Source organism: Rhinolophus sinicus, chromosome 3 (genome assembly GCF_057876585.1).
Source record: "Rhinolophus sinicus isolate RSI-liver-muscle chromosome 3, RSI-T2T, whole genome shotgun sequence".
Classification (NCBI taxonomy): Eukaryota; Metazoa; Chordata; class Mammalia; order Chiroptera; family Rhinolophidae; genus Rhinolophus; species Rhinolophus sinicus.
The window spans coordinates 194,195,411-194,219,515 of NC_142503.1; the positions used below are offsets into that span (position 1 = coordinate 194,195,411).

Genomic DNA, 24,105 nt, shown 5'->3' on the forward strand with positions numbered 1-24,105 from the left:
TGTATCTAATATATTCACATGCAAAGCCAGACAAGATAATTCAAGAATGTTTAATTTTGGTGATGCTGATTCAGCAGTAAAATTTAAAAAGTGCTTGTGAAGGCAACACAACTTCTAGAAGAACCCAAAGTGTTCAAACCTGTCGAAAAGGTGGTATAAACAAATACTGTAAGGAGAACATAATTTGGGGGCCAAAATGTCCGAGAACCATTATCCTAGAGTTAAGGTAAGCTCCAAATGAAAGCGTGTACACAAAACCTATTTGAAGAACAAACTGCATGTTATACATGCAAGACAGTATTATTTGGTGGGTAAACATTTAGGAGCAGAGGAATGGAGTAAAAATAGATTCCTTAAAACTGCAGCATGCATATATATATATATAACATCTGGAAATAGGCATACCTTTTTGCAGATATTGCAAATACATTTTTCACAAATCCAGGAAGGGGAAGATAGGAGGGGTGGAAAATTCCAAGGAGAATAAGAAAAACCTCCTAAGTATTTAGGGATGCTTAGGACTGGAACCCAGGCCTCACACGCAGACAATTCAACACCCAGAACAGGATGTTTCTGCTGTGATACCCAGGTTCTTCATAAAGCTGCCTCGGAGAATCCGTTTTCACCTGCGGCTCCCATGGTCGGTTCAGGCTGCGCTAAGCCCATTTACAACCCACCATTTCTCTTCATTTTACCCAGAGGACGCAGGGCCTATGATACAGTGGGAGGGGCCCCGATGAGGCCTTCCTTCCTGTCTCCAGGCTGAGCTCACTTGGTGTGGGAAACAGCGATTAGCACAACTCAGGCCACTCCCATGGCCAGAGGAGTTATTTATAAAACCAGCTGTCTTTGTCAGATAGAGGTAGTAAAAATCCAAAAGGCATTTCTATCTTTGCATTAGGGATTAGCAAAGATTCTCTCCCAGGGCTAGGCACTGCCTTGGTTTCTCACACATTACATTATTTTTAGGGTAGTTGAGGAGTCAAGTTAATCCCAGGGTTGCAGTAATGCTCTAAAATTACTGGATAATGGCTAGGTGCACCAGAGAAGGGTTTCGGATTCCAGCTCAGGTCTCCGGAACTCTGGGTCACACATACTTTATATTTTAGCTCAGGAGTGTTTGGTGGCTCAACCCCTTGTTGAACAAACCAAAGTGGCAAACCAAGCAGCCACTTTTCTCTTAAAATGACACAGAATACTCAGGCCAGCGTGGACCTTGCCATTTCTCTATGGAATGTCCTGTGCATAGAAACACACCCTATTTGTCAGAATACAGCAGTGACTTCTAGACTGAAGTCAGAAACACTGACGTGCTGAGTGTTCAAATACAGCATCGTCTCAGGCTCAATAATCCTGACTCCACATTTAGGGCTGATACACAGGAAGATACTATTTCAAATTTGTCAGGTTCTTAACCATGGTGAATTTACTTTTGGAGAAGTGGGTGGAAAGGAGAAATTTTACCAAATATAGGAAAGCCTTATCTATAAATAAGCGCAGGGAAGAAAAACATTCTTAGGATGCCCGAGTCAGCATGTTTGTATATCTTGATTACTTAGTTTGGGTCTAATAATATCTCACGACCAAAATTCCAGAATTCTCCTAAATTTCTATGTATTTCCCACCCGCATTTCCCCATTAATGTCCACAGGTAAGAGATCACAAAATGATAAAGATAACTGACTTATGTGTTCAAAACATTTGACATAAGTGCAGATTCCTGACATCTGTATTTTTATGAAATATATTTTTGTCATGCATGTTTTCATTATAGAATTCCTTAACTAAAGTGCCACATCATATATAACATTTTGATGCTTTGGAAGAAACATTTTGAATACTATTTTCTTTGCTTCTTTAATTGAATCACTGATGTTTGGTGCCAATACTCCAAGAGTGGTTTTAAATCAAAGACAGAAATGAGTATGTTCAACATACACATTTTATATTTTTGGTTCCTTTATTAAAAACTTAAACTTAGGTGCGTTGTTCCAATATCTTTGGTTTACATACATGATTTGTTTTCTTGCCCTCAATCATGCTATGAAAGCCATCCTACTTAGTTCCCTGACAACTGCACAAACGTGCTTTCCCATATCCTTACATTTCACATATGTTCTTATCACGTTCTACTGAACACAGCAAGTCTACTTAGTGAGTTTGAAAAACACAGGCTTTGTGTTCTGCCGGCTCAAGGATTACTCTTAATCTATAATGACAGATGTGTTCTCAACTTAATGAAACATCTGACATCTGAAAAACACAATGACACTTCCGAAGCCAAGATTACACACTAGGTAAGAGATACGCTACTCCCCTCACTACTCTGCACCTCTGGATCCTCGGAACACAAGTCTGCAAATTCTCCTCCCTCTTCCAGGCAACACAAAAGCCGCATTAGTTTAGAGTAGGCAATAAACAAGTTAGGTTTTCAGGAACAAATCGCTGACATTTAATTTTAAAAAAAGAACAAAACCAACTTACTATAATAAGAGCATGAGTAAAAGTTAGGTGATTTTGGAAATAATTTATTCTCTCGTATTATGTGGACCAGATGCTGGACTTCTGAAACAGCAGCTCTGCTTCAGTGTACGTACAGCGTTTCCTGTGTATTTCTGTTCCTGATGCCTGTTCCTCTGATTTACCTGGAATCAATGAATCTGGGGGGAAAAAAGATCCTTTAAGAAAGCTGATCAATTTTGTGTCCCACATTGGAAAACCCCCAAATGTTAGTATGTACTTCTGAATAATGTCTTTGGTTTATTTCCGTTTACTCAGCTCAGGTTTCATGCTGGAGGATTATTTGGAAGATTCACCTGCTGACAGCACATGTACTAATTTTCTGATTTCAAATTTGGGCACCTCTAAAGCATAAACAGTTCAGCTCCAGCAATAACTTTAAAAATACTTAAGGGTTTTAAAAAAGTAATTTGTAGCAGTACTTAGTGTTCAACAGAAACCACTCCATCTGTCAAACAATATCTCGACTGCAAAGCTTCTCTTACTGTTGGTCGATAGATAATGACATGGGACAGTCATGATCACCGTGGCAACAGTACCCAGGAACTGTCAGAGGAAAATTGCACATGCAACGGCTGGCTCTTGAGCAGTCATGCCTCAGCTTCCTCTGGAGTACGCTTTTTCTGCAAGTCTGGTGTGCCCTAGGGTACCACCAACCCAGGGCCGCTCCAAGACTACAGATCATGTAGCGGTTTCACTGAGTCCTGCTCTTTCGAAGTCATTCGTTCCACGAACACGAGCATTTGCCACATTCCAGGCACTGTTCTAGGTACTGAGGATAGAGCAGTGAATTAAGTCGAGTGACTGGGAACGAAATCAATTAACAAGCTAGTAAATACTAGAATGTGAAGGTGTAAAAACTACAACAGAAAAGAGAGAAAACAATGGGCTTAGGGAGGCGTCCTCTCTCCTTTGCACCTCCTCCCCCATTACTGTGTATCCGTTTCTCGTTTCTCACCGCCGACTACAAGCTTTGGGCACAAGGTCCCCCTGGAGACCCCGTTCCGGCACCTTGGGGAGCACGCAGCAGCTGCTGGAAAACGTGTCTCAAACGAACCAATTCCCGTCTTCATTCCCCGTTCAACAAACCGTTCCCGGGGCCAGGCCCATAGTGGGCTGGAGAGTCAGCGAAACGCCAAACCCAGGTGGGCTCACACAGATGAGAGCGCTTTACACACTTTTAAAATGAAAGTTGTTCTAGAGAGAAACAATCACGCACCACACGCGGAGCCATGGGGCCGAAGCCTGGCCCCTGCTTCCACGTGGGAGGCGGGGCCAGCGGGGGGCCGGGCCACGTGGCCCCGGCGCGGACGCGGCAGCCACAAGCCGGCCTGTAGCCAGTGTTCCGCCCGGTCTCCCCTCCCGCCACTAACGGTTGCATTTGGCCGTGGCCTTACGGAGGCACCGAAGTCGCTCACCTAAGCTGGGAAAGACGGCCCACGCCCGCTGCAGAACGGCTGCCGCCCCAAACGCAGGAACGCGGCGCCCCAAAAGGGCGTATCCATGGCAACTCAACTACCGCCTACACCGGAACCGGAACCGGAACCGTCACCTGGAAGTGACTTCTTCCCGGCGTTCCGTGGAACGCGGAAACCCCGCCCAGCGCCTTTCCAAGTCTTCCCAGGCTATCCCAGCAGGCCCGTCTAACCTACGGAGGGAAGTCCTCTTTCCCTCCTTTCTCCTCTCCTTGCCTAGGAGCGTGACCCTGATGGACATCCACTCTCTCCAATCAACTGACAAAGCGGTTACTGACGGCCAATGGTAATGCTGTAGGATGCGGCTCAAGCGTAAGCACCACCTTCAACCAGTAGGGATGGGACAAGTAACATGATTGGTAGACTCGAGTAATTGCGGGCCAGCATCCTCCAATCACGGAGAGCAATTCGGAGCTGACCCAATGAGAACTCCCGGGGGGCAGGCCGACTCGCTGAGGGGCGGGGAAAAGCGCCCGGTGGTAAGCTGAAGTCCCCCGCTGTCGAGGGTTCCGGCGAGCGTGCGGGATGAGCGGGTCCCTGGGCCGGGCGGCGGCAGTTCTGCTCCGCTGGGGGCGCGGCGCGAGCGGCGGTGGCCTGCGGGGCCCGGGCGTGCGAGCGGTGGGCTCGGGCGGCGGCAGCGGCTCGGCGGAGCAGCTGGACGCGCTCGTGAAGAAGGACAAGGTGGTGGTCTTCCTGAAGGGCACGCCGGAGCAGCCCCAGTGCGGCTTCAGCAACGCGGTGGTGCAGATCCTGCGGCTGCACGGCGTCAGCGACTACGCGGCCTACAACGTGTTGGACGACCCCCAGCTCCGGCAAGGTCAGGGCCTGCGGGGGCGGGGCCGGGGGCGACCGGCCGAGGCCGCTCTGAGGCGCCGGGGGTCTGTCTTGGGGTTCGAGCTCGGGCACGGGGTACCTGCTTGAGGGTCAGGGGTGGGGCGTGATTGACTTGAACTGGTCCTGGTGCCAAACTGGGCAGTGGGGTAAGTCCTAGCGGCTCTGCGGTCTGCACTCTGAGCTGAGATAGGCGTTTCGGCGAGTGCTCTCCGGCTGAATCCGAGGAGAGTGGTCAGCAGCCTGACTGTCCGCTCTGCAGGGCTGGGGAAGTGGGACGAGGGATACAGTAAGAAAACCTAGGAGGTGGCACTTTGGGGAACACTTTGAGGGGGTTGGCCTGTCTCCTGGATAAGGACCTGGTGCTGTGAACGGTCAGGCCGAGGTCGCCGTTGTCTGAGGCTGGTGAGGTCAGAGGCTGCGCTCGTGCTTCAAGGCCCACGGGGTGCGGGGCCGCCCTGTGTTGTTGCTATAAGGAGGAGGTTGGCACAGCATTTAGACTAGTCTGAGTTGGGCTCTGGTGGTGCGGGAGGAAAAGGCATGACATCCAGGGCAGGGGAGAAGTTGTGGTGGCCAGGGTTCCGAGAGGCTCGTGGGGGGAGGGACAAGGAATGATCCCCGGGCCTTAGCTAACTCCTAACCCAGGCTCGGAGCTCAACGGACCAGGGGCCACTCACCACCTGGGCTTTTCACTGGCCCAGGGGAGTGGAGGGAGGCTGTCTGCTAATTAGCATCATTTCTGCCGAGGGCAGGGCTGGGAACCTTCTGTGCACGTCTTGGGTCTGCTCCTTGGCTAGGGTGGGTCCGGGTTGGTGGAGAAATGGGGAAGCTGGGCCTGTACCTCCTGGAGGGTGGCTCAGGTACCCTGTGTTCCCATTAGAGATGTATAATGGCTGAGTCCTGGCCTCTTCCTGAGCCCAGGGCTGTTAGTTACAGGGTTCTAAAAGGAGGCTTAAAGCACTGTGTTCTGTGTTATCCTCCATGTAGAATCCACGTTTTCTTAGTCTACATTTCGGACTGTTATTCTGCTTTTGAAATTATCAATCCTAGTCATTCCTACATGGGTGACACAGGCTGGTGTCGAGGAAAGGCTTTGGGTTGGCGTCCTTCTGCAGCCAGTCAGCTGTGCACGTTAAGATTGTCACATGACTGCATTTAACTTTTCGGTAATGGGAGGATAATAAAACCAAACTTGGCAAAGTTTTTGTGAGGAAAAAAAGAAAGTAAAACTTTCAGGACGTTCCTGTCATCTCATCTGGCACACAAAAGGCACTACTAACTGGTAGCTGTTTTATTTTTAGCATTACTGGTTTTCAAAGTATTTTCCCCTATATTATCTAATCCTTACAAAACTCTTGGTTTTGGTGGGTAGATACAAGGCAGGGTAGAGCAGGCAGGCCAACGTTGCCAGGTATATGTAATATTACCTTGTGTTATGCTCGTGTTCCTTTTGTCTTCCTGGTCTAGAATGCCACCAGTGGCTAGGCGCTGGGTTTTTCAGTTGCTAAGGCTCTGGGTTTTTCACGTACAGTTTTCATCCAGCAACAGCTTCTCTGACTAAAAGATAAGGTAGGAAATCTTATCTTTCATCTGGGAACTTACCACAGGTCCCCTGCAAATTGCCAATGTGGCCATTGGTAAAAAGTTGTGTCATTGATAACTTGCTTAGTATAAAGTTTTGAGGGTCTTTGGTTTGTAAATTTATGTTCTCCTGTTTAGTATAACTGGCAATAGGATATCCTGGAATAGGGTTAATAAAGTAGGAGCAGAAGTAAGAATGTTTACTGAAAGCACTATGTGTCTGTCTTCTATCTTGTATGTATGTCTGGCTTCTGATCTTATGTTCTTAACTGTTTAAACAACAACAACAACAAGAATTTAATCCTTAAATTTCTTGACCATTGAGTTTTACCAGATTGTTATTTCTGTTAATAAATGTGTTGCATAAATATGTACATATTGGGGGCCGGCCCCAGTGGCTCAGGAGGTTAGAGCTCCCCGCTCCTAACTCCGAAGGCTGCCGGTTCGATTCCCACATGGGCCAGGGGGCTCTCAACCACAAGGTTGTCAGTTCAACTCCTCGAATCCCGCAAGGGATGGTGGGCTGTGCCCCCTGCAACTAAGATTGAACATGGCACCTTGAGCTGAGCTCCCGGATGGCTCAGTTGGTTGGAGTGCGTCCTCTCAACCACAAGTTTGCCGGTTTGACTCCCGCAAGGGATGGTGGGCTGTGCCCCCTGCAACTAAGATTGAACATGGCACCTTGAGCTGAGCTCCCGGATGGCTCAGTTGGTTGGAGTGCGTCCTCTCAACCACAAGTTTGCCGGTTTGACTCCCGCAAGGGATGGTGGGCTGTGCCCCCTGCAACTAGAAAACGGCAACTGGACCTGGAGCTGAGCTGTGCCCTCCACAACTAAGACTGAAGGGATAACAACTTGAAGCTGAACGGCACCCTCCACAACTAAGATTGAAAGGACAACAACGACTTGGAAAAAAGGCCTGGAAGTACACACTGTTCCCCAATAAAGTCCTGTTCCCCTGCCCCAATAAAATAATAATAATAATAATAATAAAAAGGCAATTTAAAATATATATATATATATATATATATATGTACATATTGCACAGAACCTCCAGATGGGCGGGCAGGGTGGCGTCAGCATGTTCCCACAGTGGGGATTAGTTTAGCCAGGGTAAGGCTTTAAAACATTAAGATTTGTCATCTCTTTGCTCTCTACACCCCTCAGTTTACCAAGAGAGACTGACGGGCTGTGTGATGCTCACTCATCAGCCAAAAGAGATGTCTGTGCACCTTTCCCAGACCCAGCGTCACTGGTAATGGAGAGGGGATCCTACGAAATGGGCTTCTCCTGTTTTCTTGTGCCAGAGAAGGCTGAGCTCTACAAAGGGCCCAAGCTCGAGGAGGACCCTGGATCGCCGTGTCCTTGTTCTGGGCGCGGGGCCCAGGGAGGGTGATGAAGAGAGGCCTCCACCTGCGAGCCAAGGCACACAGGTGACTGAGGCCGCACTGTGTGGGTGATGGGCGTGCACAGAAGAGGCAGGTCCCAGCAGACAGGTGTCCCCGTGTCCTAATCCTGGTCTTAACAAAGACGGGCCTTTATTTTCAGTTGTAAAAATAATGTGCTTATGGAAGAAACTTGGAAACACTAAAATATGCAGAAACTGAAAATCACCTGTAATTCCCTATAAACCATTATTAACACTTGGGTGTAGTTTCTAACATATGTTGTTGCTGTTGTTAACACAGTGGAAATCATGCGTGTCTGTACATAGCATTTTGCCCTCCTGAGAACAGGGAGCGTGTCTGGTGCCACTGTCTGGGCACTGTGTATGTTGCTTAGGAGAGCAAGCTTTCAGTGTTTTAACAAATAAGCAAATGCTTCTTTTATTTACTGTAAACTCTCTTCCATGCTCTTAAAACTCTTAAATTTCTGCCTATTCAGATCACCCTTGTATTTCTTGCATCTGGAGCAGTGTCTGTTGATTGAATAATCACTATCTTATTTTTGAGTGTTTATCAAGCATTTGAAAATATGTTCAGCCTTTTCAGGGAATTTAAGGGGATTGTAAAAAACCTGACACTGGCAAGCTCTAAAAGTCAGATAACAAGTTGGCTGTGTGTGTTTGTGTGGTGGATGTGTGGTATGCTGCACATGAGAGTACAAAATGGTACCAGCGCTTTGGAGGAATAACTGCCAGGACCTAGTCAAGTTGAAGACTCAGCTGCTTCACTCCTGGGTATATAGTCTAGAGTGGGATTGACAAACATCCCTTGTAAAGGGCCAGAAACTAAATAGTCTTTGTGGACCATGCAGTCTCTGTTGCAACTATTCAACTGGCGTGAAAGCAGTCAGGGATAATGCAAAATGAATGAGTGTGGCTAAGTTCCAATAAAACTTTATTTACAAAAACAGAAAGTGGACCCGAAGGCCCTCGTTAGCCATCCCTTGGTTTAGAGAGACCGAGTCCTCCCTGCATGTGAGTTAGGAGACATGTAAGGATGTTCACGGCAGCATTGCTTGTAATAATGAAAAATTGGCAAGAAGGGATGTTGGTCTATTAGTAGCAGACTGGATAAGCGAACTGTAATTTAGTGATATGATGAAAAACTAAATTGTGGTTAAGATGAACTAGATCTAGATGTATTTATGATAAGTAAATTTCAAAAAAAATGCAACGTTCAGTCAGAAAGTAAGTTACAAAAAGGTAATTATGGCGTAATGCCATTCATGTGTCTAACTGTTAGCACTGTGGAACCGTCCCCTGTGTTGCAGGTACGTGTGTGCAGGTAGCTCACAGGCAGGAGTGACAGGCCAGCCACAGGCCAGGGGCTACCTCGGGGGGTCAGGAGCCTGGTTTTCAGACTCCTAAAGCCTGGATGTGAGTCCTGGCTCCAGCACATGCAAGCACTGTGACTGGTTACTTTATTTAGCCTCCCCAAGCTTTAATTTCCTTACTGTAAAAAGGATAGCTATGCTTACCTAGTAGGATTTTTGTAAAGGTTAAATGAGATTATGTAAAACACTTAAAGAGTCTGAAACTCAGTAACCTTTAGCTCAGTAGATTGGCATGTTTATACTGCATGGCATACTTAATTAGTATTGTTCCTGCATTCTTTCCCATTGCATATAATATTTCTCAGAAAAGCATTACTGCAAAGGGTGGGGTAGAGCACATCGTCGTGGTGAGAATTCAGTGTCACATTGTACCTGCCACTGTGGGAGTTTAATTCATTTCACCTGTTTAATCTCATTTTCTCTTCATCATAAATCTGTGAGGCCTGGGGGTTATTCCCATTTTACAGATGAGGAAACCGAGGCAAGAGATCAGCAGATTGAGCTGAGGCTACGTGTACAAGCTCGCAAGCCAAGCCAGTGCCTTGTTCACTCTGCCTCCCCGCCTTGCTTTCCTTCTGTTGAGGGCCTCCTGTTTTCCTGTAGTGCTAGGGTCATGCTCTCGGTCAGGGAAGAAGAAGAAGAAACATGTGACTCCAGGAGGAGGTGGTGTGACGTGCCCAGGGTCACAGAGCCCAGTCAGACTGTAATCAGGACGCTCTTACAATGTGTCGTCCAAACCCGAGTGACATCTAATGTTCTGAAATGTGTTGGATTCTGAAAAGTACTCCCGGAAAGTTCTGGAAAGGAATTTTGCAGCACATGGTCTGCACTCTGGCTTGGCAGTTGGAATATTAATTACAGTTTTTGGTGCGGCAGGAGGTATGTGTGGAGCTGGTTTTGTAAGACAGCCTCCGAGCCCCCAAGTCCTGGTGTTTCCTGTTACATAACTTTGCAGTTACCATTTTCACTCCCAAATCGAATCACTACCATCTTATAAAATACGATTATCATTAAAATTCATTCTTGGGTATGATTTCTAATTTTCAAGAGTTTCTCTCTGATTCTGGGTAATTCCAAGTGATGTTTGTAAGAACTATCACTGTATATTGCAGTTTTTGAAAATTAGAATGTGAGAGAACTAAGCCATGTTTAAACAATTAATTGTGAATCGATGAAATTCATTTAAATTTTCAGCTTACAAACAGTGGTTTTTTTTTTTATTACTGGAAGTTGCTCACTTCACTCCATAGGAATCAGTTAGTGGTTTCCTGAAATATTTAACCCGATACTCCGACTCTTTACAAATGAAAACAGCATACTTTTTAAGAAAGACGCCAAAGCTTTGCCTGACGTCAGCGCCTACAATACTCGTTAATGTAAAAATTAAAGAAGCAGGTAAGAATCTTGGTAAACCTGGGCTGTTGTCGTAATGCCAGTGTGTGCTCTGAGGTCGGGTTCTTCTGAGTTGTTGGAATGGAAGTTACTAGGCAAGACGGCCGCAGGCGGAGGGCTGTGGAGGGGTGAGCCTCCCTCAAACGTGACTGTGTGGGGTGCTCGGGGTGCTGCAAAGCCCACTCGTGGTAGTGTTGAGGACTGACTCTGGTGTTCCATCCGACTCCCCTGCTGGTCAGGACATCCGTGGTCTCTAACGTCATCAAGTTAGACAAGCCTAGTGAAAAGACAAGCCTAGTGCTTTGATTGAGTGTGGTGCTTCAAAAATGATGGATGAAAGCAAATCATTCTTTACTCAGCAAAGATTTTACTTTCAAAAAGTGTACTCTTTAAGATTAAACGTGTGGTTTTGGGTGGCCCTCAGATGGCAAATTTATTTTCATTTTTGGTGTGTTTCAAAAATTGTAGGCATTCGCTAAATGCTCAGTAGATATTTATTGTCATGGAAAGCTAAACAGTATATTATTAATTGAAAAAAACATAATATGTACATAAATGTCAAAGATATTTAAGAAAGCTTAGAAGAATTAAGAGAAGTCCACATTTATTTTAAACATTTCTTAATTCCCACACCCACCCTCAGCCATCTTAAAAACAAAATAAGATTTGTGACTGGCGATAAAAGTAAAATAAGATGTGTGACTGGCATCGCTGTAAAATAAGTTCTGATAGACCATATTTGAGGATAGAGTTCACAAAAAACAGTAACACAACAACTTACATGCTGTCATTAACTGTAGCACCAAACATCAAAGGGACGAGAAAGTTGGGTTCCTCAGGGTATGCTAGTATACCTAGATATCGGTACTGTAAAGACATTCTGATCGTCAATGCAATTTGCCCTTTATTCGTAACCACCACATACATCTAGCTGATTTTTTTAAGACCCCCCTCCCCACAGTGACTTAGAAGTGTGCTTCTCTGGGGGTGCAATGTACAGCATGGTGACTGTAGTTAACAATACTGCATATTTGAAAGTTGCTAAAAGAGTAGATCTTAAAAGGTCTCATCACAAGAAAAAAATTTCCTAACTCTGTGGTTGATGGATGTTAGATTGACTGTGGTGACCATTTTGCAATATATACAAACATCGAATAATTGTGTACCTGAAACTAATATAACAGCATATGCCAATTACACCTTAATAAAAAAGTGGTGTGTTTTTTTTTTTTTAAGTGTGTTTTTTGGGGCTTATAAGATTGTAACCATTTCTACATATGTGAAGTCTGGAGAAGAAAGATAAAGCCTGAGGGTGGGGGCTTCTCCAGTGCTGTCATTTAGAGAAAAGTTGCTATTTTTTTAGAAGGCAGCGACTTTTAAAAGAGACAAAAGTATTGTATCTTGGGACTGTTATTTATGATACAATTCAAATACGTAATTTTATTTGGAAAATAAATGTATGATAATAAATAATAGGGTATCAAGAACCAGTTCTTGTATTTTTCATTTGTTTACATAAAACTACCCCTTGCCTATTTTTTTGGGGGGCGGGGGGTGGCCCAGGTTTTTTTTGTTTGTGTAATATTGTATTTTGTTTGAAGAATCTGTTGGCCTCTCTGTTTATTCTGTGCTCATTTTGGCCACTTAAAAATGTCTATATAGGTATAAAAATATCACGTAATATATAGTGATTATTGTAAGTCATGCTTTTGACCATCCTCTCTTTGAATATAACCAACAGACATTTTTTGGCTGGATATGTTTTAAAAAGTATATTTCATCTCAGCATACGAGTTAGAATGGTGAGGAGGAACGTTAGAAAAGAGTGATCTTTTCTATCTGAAGATTGAGACCGCGTTTCTTTCTTACTGTTCTGTTGCAACCACTGTCCTCATGGCTCAGATGGAACAGAATAATCACATGGCTGCCCTGTCACCTCCTCTGGTGTCCTCAAAGCCATCTGCACGGAGGACCGATCCCGTGCATGCTCGGTGGTTTCTGGTTTGCGGTGAGCTCTTGAGAGCAGGTCGTGGGTGCCACTCCCCCCGTGGCTCTCCGCCTGGCCTACGACACTCCCTTCATTTAACAGTCACTGGGAGCTCTGTGCTGGGCCCGATTCCCTGCCCTGCCTCGTGGAGCGCCCAGCAGGGGCTGAATGGCTCGAAGGCTGCAGCCTGTAGCCATAGGGAAGGGACTTTTCTCTGGGCTAAAGAATCATTCAGGATAAAACCAATGACCCACCATCTCGAGCATAAGTAACTGGTGGCAGGCATTCTCTAACCCACACAGGCACTGGGGGGACAGTCTCGTGGTCAGTGAGCCACCGTTATGGATCCATGTTAAGTATCCACTTGGAAATGAAGCTGTGGCGTTTCTTTCAGGTTTTGTTGCACTGAAAACATGACTGGTAGATGCGTGGGAATGTGGCCTTGTACATCCTGCGTGAATTACATCCACCAGTCAAGTTCTCTGCGCTTAATCCAGTGTGGATTGATTGTGTGTTAGGTGTTTTACGAGAGCATTCTTACCTGAGTCTCACAAAACCCTTGTGAGGATGAAGGGTTAAGCAATAACTGCCTTCGGTCTCAGTGTGTAATTGGAGGAGTCAGGGTCTAACCCGCGGTCCACTTGGCTCTAATGCTTATGCTCCTCAGGCGTGGGGGAAGCAGGGAAGGAACACGGGTGTTCAGCTGGGAGTGGGTAAAGCTCCAACCATTTAAACAACACTCACGTGTCTTGTCTTTCCCTCTAGGCATTAAGGACTATTCCAACTGGCCCACCATCCCGCAGGTGTACCTCAACGGCGAGTTCGTGGGGGGCTGTGACATCCTTCTGCAGATGCACCAAAACGGGGACCTCGTGGAAGAGCTGAAAAAGCTGGGGATCCGTTCCGCCCTTGTGGACGAAACGAAAGACCAGGACTCCAAGTGAGGGCGGCCGGGTCCTCCCTGAGCCGAGGCCGCACCAGCCGGCGGGAGAGGGAGCCACTGGGCCGAGACTCACTGCCAGAGAAGCCTTACCGATTTGGGTTTTCGCTGTTCAGCAACTGCTTACACTGATTCTCCAGTTTGTACGCAGTTGGGTGATTTTTGTGTGTGGTGTTTGGGCTAAGAATATTCTGTTGTGAACTTAATGATAACCACTGCACTGTAATAATTCAATATTGTATGATGAGATTGATGTAAACAAAATTTGTTCTCACATTGTGATTTGCTCTTTGCCTGATTCAGGGGTAAAAGCAGGAGCTTTTGAACCATTATTATTCATGAGTCCTCTGCCAATATGTCAGTCTGCAAAGATAATATATCTACCCCCCCAATTTTTTGTAACTTGTGCTGTTAAGAAAAATGATGGACAAGGAAGAAAACATGATAATTGAGATGTTGTTTTTAAAATAAACAGCCAGGGATACTGTGTGTGTGAACTGTCAGTTCTGAATAGCAGCACTTCTGTGTCTTCGTCTGTTCCTGCTGCTGTAACTACACACCATAGACTGGGTGGCTTATGAGCGACAGAAATGTACGTCTCTCAGCTCTGGAGGCTGGACGTCCAAGGTCAAGGCTTCAGCAGATTCGGTGTCCGGTGAGGACCCGCTCCTGGTTCCCTGACGGCGTCTTCTCCCTGTGTCCTCACTAGGAAGCTCTCTGCGGCCCCTTTTATTAGGGCGCTACTCCCCGTCATGGAGGCTCCACCCTCATGACCTAACCACTTCCCAAAGGCCTCACCTCCTAACATGATCACTTTGGGTGTCAACATAAGACCCAGGGGGAACACAGACATTCAGTCTAGAGCCGTCTATTAGGACTTTTTGTTCCTGTGACCTTTTGTTTTTCGGAATTAAGAGTGATTCTCACACTCTGTTAAATGTGCCACAAAAATTGCTCTCACGCCTGCTTTAATTTCTCGAGGGGAAGTGTTAATGCTGAGTGGGGTTGAAGGTCCAGTTGGAGGCTTCGGTGGCCTGGCCAGAAGTGAGGTGGGTGAGGCTGGAGGAGGCAGCCCCGCCTGCCTGCCTCTGAACATCTGTGCTTGGCAAGCCCTACGGCCATTAAATAGGGAGACGACACTCGCAGTCTTCCAAAGAATAGGGTCTAATGAGTATTTTATTTCTTAGAAACGAGGGCCTTTACAGGAAGGGAAATGGAGTATAGCAGCGGTTCTGCCCTGTCTTTTCACAAGGCTCACAGTTCCTCTCCACGCGGGGACTGGAGTGGAGCTGCTTTCCCGTGGGTCCTGGGAAGAAAGCCCATCCAGTCCCGGCATGCCCTTGGACTCCCAGGTGCCTTCATTCATCTCCAGGGGCTCAAGCGGGCATCGAGAATTCCATCTCTACAGTGGCAGAGGTGGGAAGGAGGATGCCTTTTTTTAATGAAAAGGCCCACATGAGAAGGCAAGGATGGCTCCTATCCAGCGCTGTCCTAGAGGCCTGCTCTGAGTTGGTTGTTGCGTCTACTTGAGTGCTTCTGGAAAAAACCCTTGACAACGGGCTTAGGTAAGGACTGACCTGTGGGATCCTCTCATAGCTTGCTCTTCCTGCCACCTCCCTCCCCCAGAGGTTTCCGGATTCCCAAAGGAAAGGAATGGAAAATGGTAGCCCCACCCCCACTTCACTGGGAACTCCTGTCAGGTTAGAGGACGGCCCCTGGCTGATCACGGAGCTCAGGGCTTCAGAGACTAGAAAAGCAGGGTAGTGTCAGAAAAGGGTTTTTTCTTACATTCTTACACACTACATTCTATCAATACCTTTGTCTGCTATGAGCCAAGAGCTCACACAGACTCAGCGGAGGTTGGAACTCAGCTATTCGAACCATGTTTGACAAGTGAAAGTGAGGGCCCTAGAAGGAAGGCCATGTCCTAGCAATCGTGCCTGTGCTGGGTGCCACACAGTGGCCGAGCCAAGGTTGAGACCTTGTCCTTTGCAAAGAAACCGTTAACAAATCAGCTACTACTGTCCCTTCATGAATGCCAGGCCGTGGGGCACACACACGCATCTGCAGAATTGTCCCTCGCGGTCTTCACATCTGGTGTGTGGTATGGTACTTTTCCATAATGTTGCTTCTTTTGGCTTTTCCTCAGCTCTGCCTGTACACCCTTAGGGCTCATCCAGAAAGTGAAATGATGACAAACTTACCAGCCGGGAGACATCTGTGTAAGAAACCTCCCTAGAATATTAGGACCAGGGCAGTGCTGCCAAGTGAATCATTTTGACCCAGATGCTGGTGAATTCTATCAGTCACCAGCGAGCTTCAAAGTTCAAGGAGTCCCTGAGCTCTACAGGGAGTAGAAATGTTCTTTCCAGAAGTTAATTAATACTGTTTTCCCATATGCTTCACAAGTCTTCACCAAGTGGAAAATTGAAGATGTTATCTCATGTCAGTCTGAATACTTTTACTGATCTGCATAATTAGAATTCACGGTGATAACGAGAGCAGCGACACCACAGTTCCTTGTACAAACAGCAGTGCCACACGTCAGCTCTTTAAAAATGCAAGGTCCGTTTCCCATTGCGATTTATTGGATCTTTGTCACAATTCCAAAGTGCTGTGTTATTGGACCCTGTAGAAAGAGATGAAGTTATTTCGGGCAATTAAACATTTGTATGATGTCAAGTGGTTTTTGTTTCATAAGTGGTAGTTACTTACATCAATGTCACTACATATAAGCTGTGAGTTTGGGAGATGTTTTAGGACAAAAGAGAACTTGTAAGAAGTCTCTTGGGTTTATCGTTCTAAGCCCTATCACATTTACTTGAGTTAAATCTGAGACATCAAGCTTTCCTGTAACTATTAAAAGCACACAGGTAGCGTGAGAGGGAACTCTTGTAAATAAATTAAATAGCTTCTTGAGATATTTAGAGATAAAGGGTTATCTTGAAAGATCTCGTCCCTTGGTATTTGTGACAGGAGAGGTTGTGCTGATGGCTCCGAGGAATGGCTTTTGTGTTGACAAGCTTTTGTTGAAGTACATTGAAGCCAGAGGTGAGCAATCTTCTCAGTGTTCCTGGGAGTTACTGACAGGAAAACATGGATGTTAGTAGATGGTCACAAAACATAGCTGATTTGATAGATCAGAAAAAAAAAAAAGATTTCACATTCTTCTTAAGAGTTGTTTAGTGAATCTCAAAAAGTATGTTATACCTAAGAACGCTCTGCTCTGGTAGCTAATCGGAAGGAGAGTGGAGGGATGGGTGAAAGGGAAAAGCTGGTTTCGAGCCCAGACACAAGGACACACGGTGGCCGAGGGGGATTTGTGGGAAGTCGCTTCCCCACCATTTCCTCAGAGTAGCATCACTGCAGGTCTTAGAGCCCTGTGGGCTTTTGTGGTCACAATTGTGGGCCGGTGCAGCTGATCTGGGAGCAGACCTGGCCCCAGGCCAAGGCCACCGATACTGCAGAATGGGCGCCTGGCTTCAGAGGTCTTTTTCCAGCCTCAGCCAGAAGAACCTTCCACAAACACCCCACTGTCCATTATGTCCCTGACCTCCCACAGCCCCTTTCTTTGTCCCTCACACCAGGTTGCAATTGCCTTTTTCTTGGCTTCACTCAGACGCCCTATGGCTAGATACGTAGTGCTCAAAACAACAAGTGAAAAGTGAGTAAAGACAATAAAGTCTCTTCTGAAAAAAAAAAAAAAAAAAGTGAGTCAAGAATTCCCCTTCTTCATTCCTTTTCGATTTAGTCACAAGAAGTACCAGGTTATAACAGTTGACCAGACCAGCAGTCCACGGCCATAGCAGAGCTCGGACTTGGGTCACGTTTCCTGGAGTCCCATCCCAAGTCTCCCCGGGACTGGGGCTGACCTCAGACAAGTGCATGACCTTTCCCTCCTTGACAACAAGAAAGTAGCCAATGTCACCTGTGTCAGGCTTGTTCCGAGACTTAAATGTGAGAATCCCCATCAGTAGCCTGGCCCCCGATGAACTCTCAGGATAAGTAACCTCCACAGTTCCGTCGGATGTCATCTGGACTCTTGTCACACGTTACAGGAGTAGAAGTGAGTCCACAGTTAGAGACAGACCGCCGTTAGTGCTTTGTGGCCCCCCGAGCGTGGCTGCTCCTCTTTGAGGGTAAATGACAAGATTTAATACTTGTGATGACCTCTGGAGTGTACCACTACCCAGCCGTGCTTGGGGGCCAGACGGCCTCAGACAGAAGTCCCTGGACATTACTTCCCTAAGATTACAATTGGGCCTACTGCCCCTGAGCTTTGTTTTTTAAAAATACTACTACTGTTTTGTCCAGTGGGAAGTCTGTACTGAACTGGTAGGCGAGGCTCTTACTGTGCTTGAAAGAACACGGTTTAACCTTGAGTTAATCTCATGTATCAGTAGCAAGGGTTCTACTGTACCGAAATGAACAATTCCACAGGGATACATTTTGCCAGAAAAGAACTAGAAGTGTCCCCTGCTTGACAGGTTAGGTGACGAAGTGTGGAAAGAATTTCCCGATCACCGGTGTGTCTGTCACCAGTCCTGAGCAGCCCATGAGTCCGTCTGCCCCTTTGTTTCAGATCCGACCTTGGGATTCCTGCTGTCTCTAGGGAGAGGAGTTGGCTCCTTTTGGAGGCATGTCACCGGCTGAAAGGAACTACGCGGGGGAATTGCTGGCTTGGAGCGCTCTGGGTTAAACTGCACGGTTCGTCTTTGCTCTTTGTCTCTGGAGTGAATTCTTCTGGTGCTTCTGAGTCAAGAACAAGCCTCTACTAATGACAGCTCCCTGGGAGCTCCAGGAGGGGCATGGGTGGCACAGGACTGGCCCCTGGTCCCATGTGCAGAAGGCTCCAGCTTCAGCCTGTGCATCTGCAGGGCTCTCTGCAGGCTGACCTTGGGGCTGGGACCCCCCTTTGGTGTCGACCACACAAACCAGTCTCTTCTTCTCCTGCCCCCCGCAAAACAGCACACTGGGCCTGTGTGCAGTAATCAGCCATCTTCCCTCATGAAGCAAGAAGGGGGACCTTTGAACTTGGCACATGGGAGGGGGCAGTGAAGGCTTGAGTGCTCAAAACATGACACATTTCACAGAAAGTTCTGGCCTTTCACTGGCTCCCGGGAGAGAACCCCTGTGCCCCTGGAACGCCCGTCCGCCTGACAGGAATGTTTCTGTGCCTGAGACCCTGGGTCACGCTGTGTCACTTTGACTTCTGGGGGCTGGAGACTGAGTAGCTAAATAATAAGCCTGGCCCCCAATAAAAACCCTGGACACAAGGTGCCCCTGCTGTGACACTTGGCACACGTCACATTGTTGCTGGGAGAATTAAATGCCCCCTTGGGGCTCCATTGGGGGCGCCCCTGGGAGCTCCTGCTGGTCTCTGGGCTCCACCCTGTGCATCTTTTACCTTAAAAAAAGTCTGTATCCTTCACTGATAAACCATGTACCAGCTTTTCCCTCTGAGGTGGTCTTGGGGACCCCGACACAGGGAGGATCTCCAGGTAGCTGGGCTTGGAGCCCCAACAATTTCCTCTAAGAGTGACTGTGTTTTGTTAACTTTTTTGCAAACCCACCAGTACCAGGCCGACCTCCCAACCCAGGGGCCAGCCATGGCCCTTCGCCCGCTAGTATAGCTGGGTCAAAATTGGAACATTTAGGCAAAGACTTCTCAGGACTCAGCAATGACCATGGCAAACTCAGTGGAGAAACTGACTGACGGATGCAGCCTACACACCTGGGCTTGTCCACGGCAGAGCCTTCTCGCAGCTCACACCCCACCACCCCCGCCCCAAAAACCTATACCTGGGTCTACCCTTTCCAGAGAGAAGCAGGTCTAAGCCCCCTTTTTCATCTACCTGGAGTGAATTTCCTGTCTCCTGGGTTCCAGCCTCCTTCTGGCACTAATGTCCCCGGGATAGACCTCTGAGCCCTGTGTCCCAAGGTCACCTCATCTGTTACCCACACACTGTAAAGGGCACTGCAGGGGACTGGGTTGTGGAGTGACGTTGGGCAAGCTGCTTCTCTTCTGGATGTCTATATTCATTGAGTCAGTTGTTTACACTTGAAGTCTACTCAAGTGTTTACTTTTACTAAGGTGAGCAGGGTTGGTCAATAGAAATACTGCTTTAAAGAGACACAGGCTGAACACAGCTGAGAACTAAGAAACGAAATGAACTCATGCACTAGTACAATTCCAACTCAAATGGAATCACTTTGTGTTTCCAAACATCAGGTGAGACATCTTGTTCCATGTTTCCCAAAGAAAGGACTTCTTAAAAAGTTTTGGTAATTAAATATAAAAGCTTTTGTGAGTGTAGACAGAACTCCCTCAAATATATTAACTATACAGGACAGCTATCTTCAATATATTTGAACATTAAAGTTTTACCAGTGAGAGCATTGAGGCACAGAGAAGTTGAGTGAGTTGCCCAGGGACACGCAGCTAAGAAAAAGTGAAAGAATTGGAACACAAGCCCAGACAAATGGTCCTAACCACTACCCTATTAATTTAGTTACACTTACATATTATCAAACACATCTATTTAGGAGTACCTAAAATGGTATGTATGTACATATGCACGTGTGTAGAGGTCTGTAGGTAGCTATGTATGTAGCGTGTGTGTGTGTGTGTGTGTGATGGTACAGGTTCCCTTTGCCAAATGTAACTTCAAAAAAGGCAGAAACCACATCTCTCTTATTAGGTGCTCAAGCCATATTTGTTGCATAATTAACAAACAATTATTTTGGTTTTGTTTCAACTGCTAATTGAATAAAAAACCTTTGCATAGTCTCAAATTCAACCCCAAGAAGTAAAACATCAATAGGTTTTTATGTGTCTTTGAAAGGGTCTTTTCCAACCGCTTTTGTCACAGAGTGCGTCACACCACTCATATCCAGCAGATGGTGCTGTTTCTCTGGGACTTGCCCTCTACTTGAGGGTGGACTCAACCACACTGAGGAGTATTCTCATGCTCCCTGACGTATCCTCTATGTAAAAAAGCAAGTTAGGCAGATTTATATATGTCCCCAGATAGAGGCTTGCTTCCCCCACGTCCCACATTTCCTCCCACCCAAGTGGGTCTCGCATCCTTCCTTGGCACGTGAGGGGGTCGAGAGAGTGTAGTTTGTCACCAGGCAGCACAATCAGATCAGAAATGCTTAGTGTGCTTTCAGTCCATTTCTTCCCCGCAACACCTCCTTTATCAGGCCAGTATTGGATGGTTCCATGTTTTCAGGCTGAGAGCTGTCCAGGGGATGGGATGGAGAGGAGGGAATTGGGAGACGGAAGACCAGGATGAAACTCCTGGCTCCCACTTAACGTGGATAAGCCTCTTCAGCTCTCTGAGCCTCAGTGTTCTCATCTGTAACATGGAGATAATCATAGTGCCTCCTGTCAAAGAATAAAGCAGACACAGGTAATAGCATGTTAATTTGCTTCTCTACAAGGGAAACTAACAATGGCAAAGACAGGATCATATATGTGACAGCAGAGTGGGGAAAGGCAGAAGCCCTGGGCCTTGAGGACAGTAACTTTTTCTCCCTTCCTCAGGTGAGATGCTGAGCGGCTGGCACTGCAAAGGGGCCAGGCAGGGTTATCTGCCCTGGGCCTGCAGATGGGTGGTCAGAGAAAGCAGTTGTTCATGGGTCTCCCAAACAGTCGGAGGTTAACTCTGCCACGTTCACGACAGGCTGTCCCTGTGTCTGTCTGTCCGGGTCCCTGGATCGCCCCTCTGTCTCCCATGCCCCAGGTTGGCACCACTTCCCATAGCAGGAGTCCCCATTCCTTCCTCCCAGGATGGTCATGAGGTTTGAAGAATAGGTGTGATGGAGCGCTGGAAAGTGGCACGTGTCACACATGTATTCCATGCTATGACGAGTTGTCTTGTTTAAATCCACCTCCAGCCAGTTGCTCAAACCAGACACCCTCCTTCCAATCCAAACAGGCCCTGTTGACATCTGTCCCAGATATCTCTTGATTTGGTTCTCTTCTCTGCACCCCATTACTATGTCCCCCGTTGCCTACCTCACCTGCCTGTCCACTCCCCACGCTTACAAAACTATACACCTGTAACTCACCTGGATTAAACTCTTCAATGATTCCCAGAACGCCCCTTGCAGTGACTTCTGAGGCCTCAGGTTTTTTTCCCTGAAACCTGGGATAAAACTAATACCTAAGAGGGGGTTCGTGAATTTTAAGTAAAATAATGTGCTTCTATGGTTTGAAGGTTTTTGTTCCCCTAAATTCACATGTAACGCCCAGCCCTTCTCATTCTTAACTCCCAGCAACAGAGCGGAGTGTTTGTTCAACAGCTAGGAATTGCTTTTGTTTAATCCAGGCCTTTCATCAGTGTTGCTGTGTCAGCAAATGGGGGAGAAGGGATCCGACACCTTTGCTCCACAACCCCACCTATCTGGGATTGGTGTCGGAGTTTTCAGTGATTCATTCATCCATCAAAACCTTTTTGACTATATATTCCATGCCAGGTGCTCGGGATACGGCAAAGAGCTAAACCTGGTCTGGCTCCTGCCCTCAACAGCTGGTGGGAGAAAGATTTTAATCAGATCATCCCACTTACTTTAAAAGGAAAGGAGGCTGTTTTATGAAAGGAGCCTAGGGTGTGGGGGGTCAGGCAAGACTTCCTGATGCTTTAACTGAGCTCTGAAGAACACATAGTGTGGGGACAGAGTCCCAGAGAGCAGTTTCCAGGCTCTCGGCCTCACGTGGAAAGGTGCTGGCTCGGGTATCAGATGGCCATCAGCTGTGACTAGTTGGCCATCAGTTGTTACCGGTTAGCCATTAGCCACTAATATAACTGCCTTGGCTACGCTAGGGGGTTGGTTGGTTGGCAGAGAAGCAGGTGGCAGATTGCGGCTCCTGCTTCCTGTGTCTCCAGCCCAGCCGCTAGAGAGAATATAGTGGTATGACTCCCCTATCTATGGCTCTGTGGGTGTTCCCTTTTGGCCTCACCATATCCTGCCTTCTTGTGCAGGGAGCGGGAGCTGAGACCCTGCATGACACATAGAATGAATGGAAGGGACTTTGGCTCAAGGAGAAAGAGGAGGGCCGGACCCCGCAAGACCTTGCAAGAGTGGGAACCACCTGGGTTGGGGTGGGTGGGGTGCGCCCTCCGACTCGGGGCGCCCTGTGAGCAGGACTTGTTTCACACCAGGGACAGCAGCCCAGCTCTGCCTTGACCCCAAGAGCTGAGGGGAGACCCTGTCCCTTGCAGAGAGGGAATGGGGACTGCATTCCCAGCAACAAAACTGGAGGGAGGTGCCTTCTGGCCAAACACTCCTCTGGCCCATGTTGCCCCAAGGCTGTGGCAGTCCAAGAAGTAAGGGTCACATAATGGAAGACCTTGTTTTTCTCAGTTCCGACCTGGACCCGCTGAGGTTTCCCCAGCGTGTTTTAACACAGATTCGTGTTCCCAGGAAAGGCACTGGATTGCAGGTCAGCCACCTGGCCGTCCCGGCCTGTCTCTGTTTAGCCTACGGCCATTCCCTAGGAGCTCGGTACCTGCCAGGGGGTCTGATTTGCTGTTCCCCATACCCAGCACAGTGCCAAGCATGTGAGGAGCTGGATGGTGTTTTTTGAAAGATTAAAGACAGTGCTGGCAGAGCCCACTAGAAAACGTGTCACCCGAGAAAGGATAGGTACATGGTCAGCCTTTCACCAGGGACCTGAGCTTCCACTGCCTCCTTCAGTGTTACTCGCAATTCCCAGCGAGGCTCACGCCAAACACGCCGTGTAAAGGAGCCACCTCCCATCACTCTCGAGCCCCTCACCCGAATTCATTTTTCTGCAGGGCGTTTATTACCACTTGAAAGAGGTATCTATGTATTTTCTATGGACCTACTTTCAAGTTCACTACTTTTGTGTTCTGCTGAGTCCAGACTGCTACCGTGTTTCCCTGAAAATAAGACCTCGCCGGACAATCAGCTCTAATGCGTTTTTTGACGCAAAAATTAATATAAGACCCAGTCTTATTTTACTATAATATAAGACTGTGTATATATAATATATGTAATATATGTGTATATATATAATATAATATAATATAATATAATATAATATAATATAATATAATATAATATAGTACCGGGTCTTATATTAATTTTTGCTCCAAAAGACACATTAGAGCTGTTTGTCCAGCTAGGTCTTATTTTCGGGGAAACACGGTATTAAACCCATCCAATGACTTCTCAATTTCAGACAACGTGTTTTTCAGTTTTAGAATGCTGTTTAATTTTTTTCATAGATTCAAAATTCTTGATTAAAACGTTCCATTTCATCTTTTGTGCATCATTTCGTCTATATTTAACATACTAATTATAATTATTTTTATATCCATGTTGGCTAACTCCAAAATTTGTATCATCTATGGGTAAGCTTCTATGGTCTTTGTTTTTGCTTTGTTTTGTTTTTCTGGTTATGAGTGATGATTTCTTCTTCTTTGAATAGCATGTTATTTTTGTTTTTTATTATATGATATTCATTTTATATAAAAGTTCCGTAGAGGCTGTGGATGATATTATTTTCCACCGGAGTCCTCGTTCCTCAGCAACTGAGCGGAATTGTGGCTGGTGCGCAGGGGAGGGAGG

The 24,105-nt window shown here is 46.7% G+C and overlaps 1 protein-coding gene, 1 long non-coding RNA gene and 1 other non-coding gene across 4 annotated transcripts; 1 reads left to right on the plus strand and 2 right to left on the minus strand.

Moving 5' to 3' along the window:
* Positions 1-2,425: 2,425 nt before the first annotated feature.
* LOC141570505 (uncharacterized) lies at positions 2,426-4,135 on the minus strand. 2 transcript variants are annotated; one of them, XR_012494538.2, is made up of 2 exons: positions 3,740-4,135; positions 2,426-2,660 (listed from the first exon to the last, which is right to left on the minus strand). It is a non-coding gene; the product is annotated as an uncharacterized LOC141570505 (long non-coding RNA). The 2 variants fall into 2 exon arrangements; XR_012494539.2 differs by having other exon boundaries at positions 3,479-4,135.
* LOC141570911 (small Cajal body-specific RNA 13) lies at positions 2,929-3,203 on the minus strand. Its single transcript, XR_012495353.2, has one exon.
* Positions 4,136-4,450: 315 nt separating the features above from the next.
* Positions 4,451-13,990, plus strand: GLRX5 (glutaredoxin 5). The gene is made up of 2 exons (XM_019746277.3): positions 4,451-4,812; positions 13,329-13,990. Exons 1-2 carry the CDS (start codon positions 4,521-4,523, stop codon positions 13,505-13,507), a joined length of 471 nt encoding a protein of 156 aa, XP_019601836.3. The 5' UTR covers positions 4,451-4,520; the 3' UTR covers positions 13,508-13,990.
* The last annotated feature ends 10,115 nt before the right edge of the window (positions 13,991-24,105 follow it).

Excerpts from the sequence above, each read along its gene's own strand:
- GLRX5 (XM_019746277.3), top strand. The coding sequence starts at position 4,521 with ATGAGCGGGTCCCTGGGCCGGGCGGCGGCAGTTCTGCTCCGCTGGGGG. Across the intron at positions 4,813-13,328 it reads CGACCCCCAGCTCCGGCAAG|GCATTAAGGACTATTCCAAC; the intron begins GTCAGGGCCTGC and ends CTTTCCCTCTAG.